Below are 11,203 nucleotides of genomic sequence, written 5' to 3'. Positions count from 1 at the left end.
TCTAACGCGTGGGGGGCTGAGGGGGGTAATTTTTGGTGGGTTGACCCGCGGAAGAGTTAATCATTTGTAAACTACCTGCCGAATCAAAGATCTCGAGCGAATAAAAATTGCAACGGTTATTAAAAGAAAAATTGTACACGGAACATTTAATTGTCCTGTGTCAGAAGGGGGGGGGGGGCATGGTATCGTGTGTTTAAACGGCGATCGATGGTAGAATGATGCCTGCTTCGAATGGATGGATCGAGAGTAAAGTGTGTCGTGGTGTATTAAAAAATTCAGATCGCTTATAGTTTTTCCGAACGTGATCGGATTAGCCTTTCGACCTTCAATTTATTTTACCTCACGAATAATAATGTCCATGTGCATACGCACGAAATAAAAGCTACACGTGCGAGGCACCATCACGTGCATACACCCAAGAAAATCAAAAGTTTGTTCGTTTGTTTTTTTGTCTTTGATGTAGTGAATTTTGACGAGGACAGGGAAAAAGTCAAGTGATTCCATGCAAATGAGCTCGTTTGCGATGAAAAGCCGTATAGGATAAAGAAATGGAATCAAACGGTCTCTCCGAGCTTTCTCCCTTGGGGGTCCAAAAAAAGGGGAGAGACTCGATCACGCGCGTTAATTCGACAATTGCGGCCTAACGATATCACCCCCCCCCTCCAGCGGGTCTTCAATAAGTGCACTTAATCGATCCGTCATGGCGCGTCTGCTTTTACACTTTATAATGTGGATGAACAGACTTGGGCATGGATATTTTTTTCTATTTTTTTGCTGGAAAAGTAATAAGAAATAACTGTTTGATAACTATTTACAATCCAGCGCTTAACAACAATTTTTCCAGCAAAAGCAAGTTATTAAAATTTGAAAAAAATAAATAAATAAATAAAAAATAAACATCAAAGTATTTGATTGTTTGTATTGGCGAATACTTAAATATAAAAAATGAATTACATACTTATCAGCCAAGGAAAAGGAAAAACGTGTTTTTAATATCGGATTGTGAAAAGTAATGAATAAAACATTTTTTAAGAAAAGCAGTGCACTGTATGTTAAGAAAAAGAATTTTTTGTCAAAGAGTTTAAATATCCATGAAACAATTGTGCCCAAGTCTGTGCAGTAAAGTAATACTTGCGATTGATTCGCGGGGTAATGGCTATAGCTTGTGTGTGCGTGGTGTTGCTCAATCAAAAAACAAATGGGGAAAAAAATGAGAAAAATTTAGCCAAGGTGTGAAAAACGAGAGAAGAAGCGTGTTACATGTTTTTTTACTCACCAAATGGAAAAAAGGGTATTTCATGTATCAGCTCACATGATGTACAATATGATGAGACGGACGATGCGCAACTGTACAAGAAAACTAGTTCCGTTGAATTTTAAAGGGTATGAGCCGCCAATAGATGAAAGATCGGCTATTAAATGGGAAAAGTTCGTTTCGATCGTATGGCAGTGTATTGTGTACTTACTTGCCATTCGGAGAGAATAGGGATGCATGCACCCGTGAAAGGGTCGGGGGAAGGTTTTGTCCCATTTGGAGCGAATAATGGGGATAAGGGATTTATTGCGTACGACCGGTATACACTTTTTGTTGTCGAACTTTTATGATTGCGTGTGCGTACTCTCTTTCTCTCTTGCTTATGATCAAAAAGTATTTAGACGATAAAAAAAATCAATTGGCTCAGTTATTTGTAACGACGCATGTATAAATTATCCGTTAAGCTTGTGATTGTAAAAAATTAATACGCACACGCATGCGTATGTACTCAATTTTGCCTTGTGATTAGGAAAAAAAAAAAAAAAAAAAAAAGGGAGAAATGTACAACATGACGAGCAGTACTAACAAAACACCGGAAATGAACTACACCTGCGAGATATGCGGCAGGGAAGGTTTCAACGACGAGGAGATGCGCTCCCATATGGCCCTCTATCACCTCAAGGGTGCCGCGAACTGCCCCTTTTGCGATCTCGGGGAAATATCACCTGCCGAGATGCTCCTCCACGTCAACAGTGCACATTTGGATTATTTGACCCCGAGGTGAGTATATGTGTTTCTCTCGATCTTCTTTCATATCAGATATATTATACACCTGCACCTTATACCTTTGTTGTGACTTTTCGGAGAGAGCCGGTAAGGCCATCGATAATAATGTTTTTTGGATCTAATCGGGGACTCGTGGAGAATCCAAAAGTGTCGATAAACATTTCATTTTCACATTTTACGCGTGTATGAGTTGAAAATAAATAATAACAAAGCCTAACAGGTGTAAAAAATGTTTAACTCCATCAGCTCGGTCTGAATCTCTAAAGGGACCCTTAAGAAATAGGCTTTTTTAAGCTTTTTTTCTTCAATTGTCTCTTATAGACTAATTAATTTATGCTTCCGTGAGTTAATGGTAAAAGGTCTAAAGTATTGTAATTTTGTAAATATGGTAGATTTTATAACCCATATAAGATAAGTAGAATGTCTGTACTTTTGGAGGTCGATTTTCGGATAAAAGATATACTGTAAACTTGCCGCAAATAGCATTATCAATGTTTAAATTTTATTGTTTATGTACCAATTTAGTTGCGGCTGGTTTATAATTAAAAAAGTGCCTTTGCTGTAAATAGCAATAATTATTTGGATCAGCGCCATCTAGCGGTCTTATTTTCTCGCCAAAAGTGGCCCCTAAAATTCTGAATCAAAGCAATCAGGATTAGAGCTATTTAGTCAATAATAAACCAGCCGCAACTAATCTTGTAGCTATAAAATGGAAAAATAACAATACGTGTGTTTTTGGCGGCAAGTTAAAATTTATTTTCTACCAAAAAATCGACCTCCTATGTGTTTGTACTTTTGAAGATAAATTTTTAAGCATAAGACAGATTGCTATCTTGCCGCCAAAAACACATGTATTCTTATTTTTTTCATTTTATAGCTTCATCATTAGTTGCGGCTGGTTTATAATTGATTAAATGGCTCTAATCCTGAATGCTCTGATTGAGAATTTTAGGAGCCACTTTTGGCCAAAAAATAAAGATCGCTAGATGGTGCTGATCCAAAGTAATTATTGCTACTTACAGTTAAGTCACTTTGTTATTTATAAACCAGCCGCAACTAATCTTATAGATACAACATAATAAGATAAAAATGTCTTTGCTGTTTGCGGCAAGCTTACAACTTATCTTTTACCTGAAAATGGATCTCCACAAGTAAATAAATATTTACCTTATCTTGTACGGCTTATAAAATCTACTATATTTACAAAATTACAATACTTAAGACCTTTTATCATTAACTAACGGAAGCACAGCCCTTTAACTTTATAGTTTAAATAAACAGTTAACTTATATAATATGTACATACCAAGATTTGTGTTACAGAAATCTTGAACAATGATTAAATAGTTACGTAAAGTATTAAGTCCAAAAGAGACAACTGAAGAAAAAAAGTTTAAAAAAAAAGTTCAGTTACACAGGAAGAGTCTCCTAAAAATGGAGCATTGGATCTCACTTAATTTAAATAGCTTTACAATTTATCTTTTACCTAAAAATCGACCTCTAAAACTATCAATATTCTACTTATCTTATATGGCTCATAAAATCGACAATATTTACAAAATTACAATACTCTTGACCTTTTACCATTAACTAATGAAAGAACAGCCCTTCAACTTTAGATTTCCAATAAACAGTTAACTTATATAATATGTACATAGCAAAATTTGTGTTACAGAAATCGTAAATCACGATCAAATATACTTACACGTAAATTAATCAGTCGAAAAGAGACAACTGAAGAAAAAAGGTCTTAAAAAGAAGCAGCCACACGAAGAGTCTCCTAGGAATGGAGCATTGGATCTCACTAAGTAAAAAATACATTTATTACAGAGATGTAAATTTGAAGTATTATAAATAAACAAAGAACCCAACCTTCTCTGATCAAGTGAGATCCAATGCTCCATTCTTGTATGAGACTTTTCGTGGGACTGTGCTTCTTTTTCAGGCCTTTTTTCTTCGGTTGTCTCTTTAATGGACTGATTAATTTGTGCTTACATGATTTAATGGTAAAAGGTCAAGAGTATTGTAATTTTGTAAATATTGTCGATTTTATGAGCCATATAAAATATGTAAAATATTGATGTAGAAACTTGCCGCAAGTAGCATAAAAAATGTCAACTATTTATCGTCTATTTATAAGCTTATTTGCGGCTGGTTTATAACTAATAAAGTGACTTTACTGTAAGCAGCAATAATTATTTGGATCAGCGCCATCTAGCGGTCTTTATTTTTTGGCCAAAAGTGGCTCCTAAAATTCTCAATCAGAGCATTCAGGATTAGAGCTATTTACTCAATTATAAACCAGCCGCAACTCATGATAAAGCTATAAAATGAAAAAATAACAATACATGTGTTTTTGGCGGCAAAGTAACAATCTATTTTTTACCAAAAAATCGACCTTCTATGTATTTATACCTTTAAAGATACATTTTCGAGCATAAGATAGATTTTTACCTTGCCGCCAAAAACATATGTATCGTTATTTTCTGATTTTATAGCTTCATCATCGAGTTGCGGCTGGTTTATAATTGACTAAATTGCTCTAATCCTGAATGCTCTGATTGAGAATTTTAGGAGCCACTTTTGGCCAAAAAATAAAGACCGCTAGATGGCGCTAATCTAAATAACTATTGCTATTGACAGCAAAGTCACTTTATTAATTATAAACCAGCCGAAACTAATCCCATAGATAAATAATAATAAGTTAACATTGTCTGTGCTATTTGCAGCAAGTATGCAATTTATCTTTTACCCGAAAATCGACCTCCAACAGTATAAATATTCTACTTATCTTATATGGCTTATAAAATCGACTTATCGCTTATAACTTCAGCATGTCAACAAACTTTGAAATATCGGGTGGTATATGGGAGTGAAAACAGCATGAAAAATATCGAAGTTTGTTGACATGCGGAACCTACTTAATAAGGGAGCCTGTACCCTGTACATGGGAGACTTGCAGTTGCAGGTTTAGGTCAGATCGCCATAAGCCCTATGTGAGTGCGAGAGAGAGAATATATATTCTTTTTTCATCTCGTGTGCATGTTGCTGTTGTACATATGTGTGTATATTGTTTATTTTTAAATCATTTTTGTAACGATTCAATCAGTTAGTATAAGTACACAATCCGTATCCGGTTAAATTTACATCCCATTTTGATATTATATACTTGATAGATGACAAATCATAATCCGGAGTCCCTACACCGCGTACGTAAATAATGTTTAAGTCAAAGCGAGCGTCCAAGACAATGAACAAAAGGATGCGCAAGATAATCCTCCTTGCCACGGAGCGAAGACTCAAGTTACCGTAAATAAAAAAAAACAATGTGTCATGTAAATCATGGAAAAATCATTCGTTTCGTGTTCATCGCCTCTGTTTTTCTTCACAGTACTCCTGACGAGAACGACGTGATGGCCTTCATCGACGAGGAGCACCATCACCAGGAACACAGTAGCAGCAGCAGTGGCAGCACAAAGCCAGCGCAACGTCGCAACGGTGAGACATCCTCGTCGTCTTCGTCGTTAGCCTCGACGTCCACACTTTGCGTTTCTTCGCCGTATCTTCAGCAGAACGGATGGTCGTCGTCGACGACACCGTCCTCGTCTTCGTCATCTTCCAGAACGTCAGCCACGACTACGAGGAAAGATGAGTTGTACACTGCTGCTGCAGCAGCAGCTTCTTCGTCGTCTTCCCTGTCTCTTTTTTCCTCGTCCTCATCGTCAACTGGAGCCTCGATAAACAACAACAATAACAACAACAACAACAACAACAATAACAACACCACTCTTGTCAACAGTGGTAAGTCTCGTGCGTTTCTGTGTTGGCCATGAATGGCTTTTAATGATCTTTGCCAACTGTTGTTGCGCTTTATATAGTCGCGGAAAACACAGCTGGCCACGGTTCTCCTCTCCGTTCGAGTCTGAATCTGCAGCTACGCTCGCACGCGACTCCAAAGCTTCCCGTAAGAGAGTGCATGATGTGTCCTTACACTTCGGACAGTCTCAGCCAACTGGAGGAGCACATCAACCGACAGCACTTTGATCTCACGTCGCCGTCACTTCCCCCTGAGTCTCCTCCCAAAACGAGGGACAGTACTTTCAACTGTCCGTTCTGCGTCACGTCTTTTCCGAACTCCTCGGATTTGGAGCTCCACGTCAACATCGAGCACAAAGACATACTCAGGTATGCCAGTGAACTTTGACAAGACACTACAATTTTGCTTTTTTCCTCCCCTCCCAGTAAGATAATCTATTCATCTATCTTCCACAGTCCAGCAAAGGTATCGTCCCCCTACTCGGATGTAGCAACAAGTGGTGGTGAAACACCTTCATGTCCAGTTTGTCTGAGCACGTTGTTCAAAAACAGCGACGAGCTGACGAGCCACATCGAGGAGCACTTTGCGAAAAAGGCCTCACCCTCGCCAATGACGCCCGACGCCTCGTCGGACCGTTTGCTCGCCCGGGACATGGAGAGGCGCGAAAAGGAGGTGCAACGACTGAGGGAACAGCGCGAGTTCGCGATGCTCCAGGCGCAGTACGGTATGGACAATCAGGGTAACTTTAAGGAACAGAGCGTGACGAACATGCAGCGTGCGGTTTACGCGGGTGAGATGACCGTCGCGGATTACTACGAGAAGCAAATCGAACTTAGGCAGGCCGAGAACAGCGGCATCGACGATGGCAGCTCGTGCACTCGAGGTGAATGAATTTGTCACTTGGCGGGTGCAGCTACCTAAACCCCTGTATACCCCTGGCCGTTTTACTCTATTTTTATTTTTTATTTTTTCGTTTTATACTCTTCGTTGCTTATGGTTTAAAAATGTTTAATGGAATCGTTTGAATTTGGCTAACTAGTCAAATTTACAGGGCTGGTCCCAAGGGTGAGGGCAATCAGCCAGGCGTGCAGCAATGTCGTCAATACTTGGATGTGTTCCACGGTCGATCACTACGCAGTGAGTTATGGTGACAAGGGCTGGGGCTGTGGTTATAGGAACGCGCAAATGATGATATCCGCGCTGCTGCAGCACACGGGTTATAACGAACTCGTCTATAGGGCCTGGAGCTGTGGTGTTAGCAACAGTAGATCCTGCGAAAATCCACAGCGCAGTTCTGTGCCCTCGATCTCGAGACTGCAGAAGATGATTGAATGGGCTTGGGCTCAGGGATTCGATTTACAGGGGGCTGAACAGCTGGGCGCTCAGCTGGTTAACACGAGAAAATGGATTGGGACTACTGAAGTTGTAACGCTGCTTTCCAGTTTGAGGATCAGGTATTAAAAAAATAATTTACGCGATTGCACTGATTAAAATGAGTGATACGGTTTATTTGATGATTTTTGTCTCAGGTGCCAACTAGTAGATTTTCACAGGCCTACAGATCCAGATGGCGGGCACCCAGAAATGTTTAAATGGGTGCTACGTTACTTTCAGCGCAGCGAAGATTTTAAACCACCTCTTTACCTTCAACATCAAGGTAATTTATTTTAAGCTTGCCATAGATAACAAGAAGATTTCGTTCAAGTAGCCGGTAAAAAAAATTTGTATTTTAATACATTGCAGGACACAGTAGAACTATCATGGGAGTTGAGCAACTGAGGGATGGTTCAATAATATTGCTTGTACTCGATCCAAGTCACAATTCAAGTCAAATGGCTCAATTTTTTAATACCAGCAGTGCTGCAAGCGCAATGAGGCTAGTTAGAATATCCCCTGCTGCAATGAAAGCAAAGCAATATCAAATTGTAGCTGTGATAGGAATCATGGATTCTGAAATGCAATACCAAGTAAAACATTGATATGCATCATGATACATTGTTGTGAGTGTTTGAAAACTAACTTTTAATTGAAAAAAAAATTTTTTTTTGCAGCAAAGTAAGGTGCTACACTCTTTAAGAATCCCCCACGATAGGTGAGATTTAATGGTATGGAGGGCCCGATATTCTAGGAGAAAACAATACCTCGATTTTAGTTCAATAGTTCCCACAGCTCTTAAAATCATGTGAACGATAATTCAACTTCAAAGAAGAACGAAGCTTGTTACAATGAATCTATGTTATGCAAACATTACCAAACGCCGAATTGGAAATTAAATGCTGTTGAGACGTGGAATCGTCGAAAATTTATCGAATTTATTTGTTAAGCGTATTCGTGATATAAATATGAATCTAAGAGGGACTAAAAAAATTAGTTGAAGGGTAAAACAGTTAAAGGCTAAAGGAATATGAATAGAAGCTTGAAAATATCACTTTCTATTTATATTTCTATACAAAGATCCCTCGAATTCTTTTGGCTCTTGAGTAGCTTCCGCTTCAAGCGAGCGTACTCCCAAAGCTGTCACTTCATTTAATATAAATTCTTAAGCTCAAATTTTGTCGAACAAATCAACAAAGAAACCAATCGTGTCTGTTCTTTGACCAAATCTTTCTGCATCAGGATTGGAAATGTGAAATCGTGAATGTTTTGATGTGAAGATGCAATCAATTTTTAACTGTATGACGCTCTTGTTGAATACGTTTTATCATAGGTGACTCTAGTCTTAGTCAATATGTAGTCAATTCGTTTAATTGATAGGAAACCTTTACAGGACATATTTGTACTTATTTTTATTTGAATTTTTCGTATTGCTTTTTAAAGGCAGTGCCTCATATTTCCATACCTCATGCAAACAGATACTTGCACTCTTCATTACACTTTAACAGTCACTGGAAATATATAAAGTACAACTACTTTCATACTGATTATAAAAAAAAAAGAAATTAATAAATTTAATTACTGAAAAAATGTAAGGCTAAAGAGAGTGAGAGCCGTAGCAACTAAGTCCAATGCAAGCTGTGAAAATTTTCAGTCCATTTACTTGTTACTTTGTTAAGTATTTTATGAAGATGTTCAAGAAAATGAATTTTCATGTAATAAATTCTTATTGCAATGACTAATTAACAATATTCCTCTCTATTTATTACGATAGCAACTATTCTTGTAATTAAATAAATGACAATGAATATTAATGAATGAAATAAAATTACCAAAATAAAAATCATGTTACATTAGCTTAAAAAATTTATCGTACACAGAAGTGTGAACATCGTTGTAGGAGATTTTTGAAAAAAAGAATATATATTATTGTGTCATTATTTGACAAACCTTCGAGATCGTCATATTAAAAAGCAGCGACATTATTTGTGTCAAAATAAAATACATACTGTATGCTTTATTAGAAACCCTAAAACAGTATTATATTCTTTCAATGAAACGCTCTGTTTTTCCACTATGTAAATTAACAAATTCTAATAAATGCACATTTTTTGTAAAATAATTTGATTATTTTTCGTTAATAATAGTAACCTAACATTATAAGTCACATTCAAAAGGTAAGTAAAAATTTCAAATTTTTTAAATGATTCAAATTTTTTGTTAAAAATACACTAAGTTATGTAAAAAAGAGTTACAATTTACATAATAACAGAACAACTTCAAGTCGTATTCTTCTAATAAAACTATGCAGATTTTTCACTAGGTTCAAGAAAATTAATAAGACGAAATTTTTCAACTTAATGATTTATTGACCTATATATTTACAAGAACTATTGTAAGAAGATTAAACTTAAAAATATTTGTATTATCAATTTCTATGGTAATACTTAAAGTAACCATCTTGGCTGCTTTGTACAAAGCGATTTGACCCAACACTCCTCAGATCTTTTACAGCTTAAATATTAAATCCCAAATGACGCATGCAAGCCTTGTGAGCTTCTATTAGGTGGCCACACTCAGCCTCGCCTTTTGTTATAATACTGAAACAAAAACGCATGACCTTGATAAGTCACCAAAAAAAAAAAACAAACATCATTGATGACAATCTTTATACATATTAATCGTTAGAGTTTAGACAAACTGAATGAAACATCAAAAATGCCTAAGGAATAATAGCAAATGGCTCATGTAACTAATATATCCTCATATTGTGCAATAATATCAACACAGTCATCATGTGTAGTAAACAAACTTCAACAAAATGACAGCTTATCCAGGAACAGAAATATTAAAAATTACATCGACTAATATAAATTAGTGATGCAAATAATGATGAAAAACAGTAAAATTATAAGTAATGAAATGTCGAAATACAAAACAATAATGAACCATAACCTAGAAGACGCATTGTTTTTTCTCACCACTCGTCCCGAATCTTTTTCGTCTCCGGACACGCACAACACGGCTTAAGAGGCTTTTTTTCTTCGACCGGCTTGGCCTCGACTTTTGCTGAACTATTGCCCATATTTGTTACACTTTTTATTTAAGTTTTTACTTTTATAACGCTCGAATTGTCACTTGACAGTGGAGCGACTGTATAATAATGTATAAAAATGCGTGTGTTAACGCGTAGAAAACGTAAGTTTTCGGAGCGTAGAATACCATGTAAGTTACTTTGGAAGATTTGGACTTTTCTACGTGTATGTATCGCCGATCGCGAGAATTTAACTTCAAATTATTATTTTCTAATGAATTTTTCTTACTCTGAATTTACATATTCAATACTTATCTTTTATTTGTCAAATTTTCGAAGCAACATTATTTCTCCAAGTTATTCTTTTACATTTAATTTTCACTTTATTTCTGCATCATTTCATTTAGTTTTCAGTCTTTGTTAGCACTTTTCTATTCAACGATGGCACATTTTTGTTTCTAATCCCTCTTGAATTCTATAAAACGTTTTTCCCAATAATTTACATACATTATTTAATTTTAACATTTAGCGGTGGATACTAATTTTAAGTTTACGTGGACTGTCCCACGTATAAGAATGTCGAGGCATGCACGTAACTTTTTTGCCGTTTTTTTTTTTTAAATTGTTTTGAAAATAAAAAAGTTCTTTGGAAAAGTACAAGACACGTTGACTATATGAAGGGAGCCGCAGAGAGAGAAGAACAAATTTTTCTTTTGTTTTATTGTAGGGGGTACGGAGAGCTCCTAAATAAATAACATTTTTTATTGTTTTTAAGTCAATTCATAAAACTAGAAATTGTAGTCATCGAAAATACGTTAAAATATACGTCAAGTAAGCACAGTCGACGTATAAGATGACAAAGTCTTACGATCATTGTTGTATAACAATTATACAAGTACCCACGATATCGATGTCTTAACATCTCATCAGTTGTACCA

At 36.4% G+C, this 11,203-nt stretch overlaps 2 protein-coding genes across 4 annotated transcripts; one reads left to right on the top strand and one right to left on the bottom strand.

The window, feature by feature from the left end:
* Window positions 1-1,794: 1,794 nt before the first annotated feature.
* On the top strand, window positions 1,795-9,285 carry LOC106646584 (zinc finger-containing ubiquitin peptidase 1). 3 transcript variants are annotated; one of them, XM_089590407.1, is made up of 8 exons: window positions 1,795-2,035; window positions 5,432-5,841; window positions 5,919-6,225; window positions 6,313-6,740; window positions 6,909-7,311; window positions 7,387-7,514; window positions 7,601-7,824; window positions 7,909-9,285. In XM_089590407.1, exons 1-8 carry the CDS (start codon window positions 1,815-1,817, stop codon window positions 7,951-7,953), a joined length of 2,166 nt encoding a protein of 721 aa, XP_089446533.1. In that variant the 5' UTR covers window positions 1,795-1,814; the 3' UTR covers window positions 7,954-9,285. The 3 variants fall into 3 exon arrangements, with proteins under 3 accessions (XP_089446533.1, XP_089446532.1, XP_014218121.2); XM_089590406.1 differs by having other exon boundaries at window positions 6,897-7,311; XM_014362635.3 differs by lacking the exon at window positions 1,795-2,035 and adding an exon at window positions 5,080-5,349 and having other exon boundaries at window positions 6,897-7,311.
* Window positions 9,286-9,579: 294 nt separating this feature from the next.
* On the bottom strand, window positions 9,580-10,380 carry Cox17 (Cytochrome c oxidase copper chaperone COX17). The gene is made up of 2 exons (XM_014362712.2): window positions 10,213-10,380; window positions 9,580-9,831 (listed from the first exon to the last, which is right to left on the bottom strand). Exons 1-2 carry the CDS (start codon window positions 10,314-10,316, stop codon window positions 9,747-9,749), a joined length of 189 nt encoding a protein of 62 aa, XP_014218198.2. The 5' UTR covers window positions 10,317-10,380; the 3' UTR covers window positions 9,580-9,746.
* Window positions 10,381-11,203: the final 823 nt, after the last annotated feature.

This window comes from Copidosoma floridanum, unplaced genomic scaffold, assembly GCF_036245765.1.
Source record: "Copidosoma floridanum isolate Cflo_tuat_1 unplaced genomic scaffold, Cflo_Japanese_pri ptg000012l, whole genome shotgun sequence".
NCBI lineage: Eukaryota > Metazoa > Arthropoda > Insecta > Hymenoptera > Encyrtidae > Copidosoma > Copidosoma floridanum.
The sequence above is the reverse complement of the archived record's forward strand: the minus strand, read 5'-3'. Positions and strand labels throughout refer to the sequence as shown.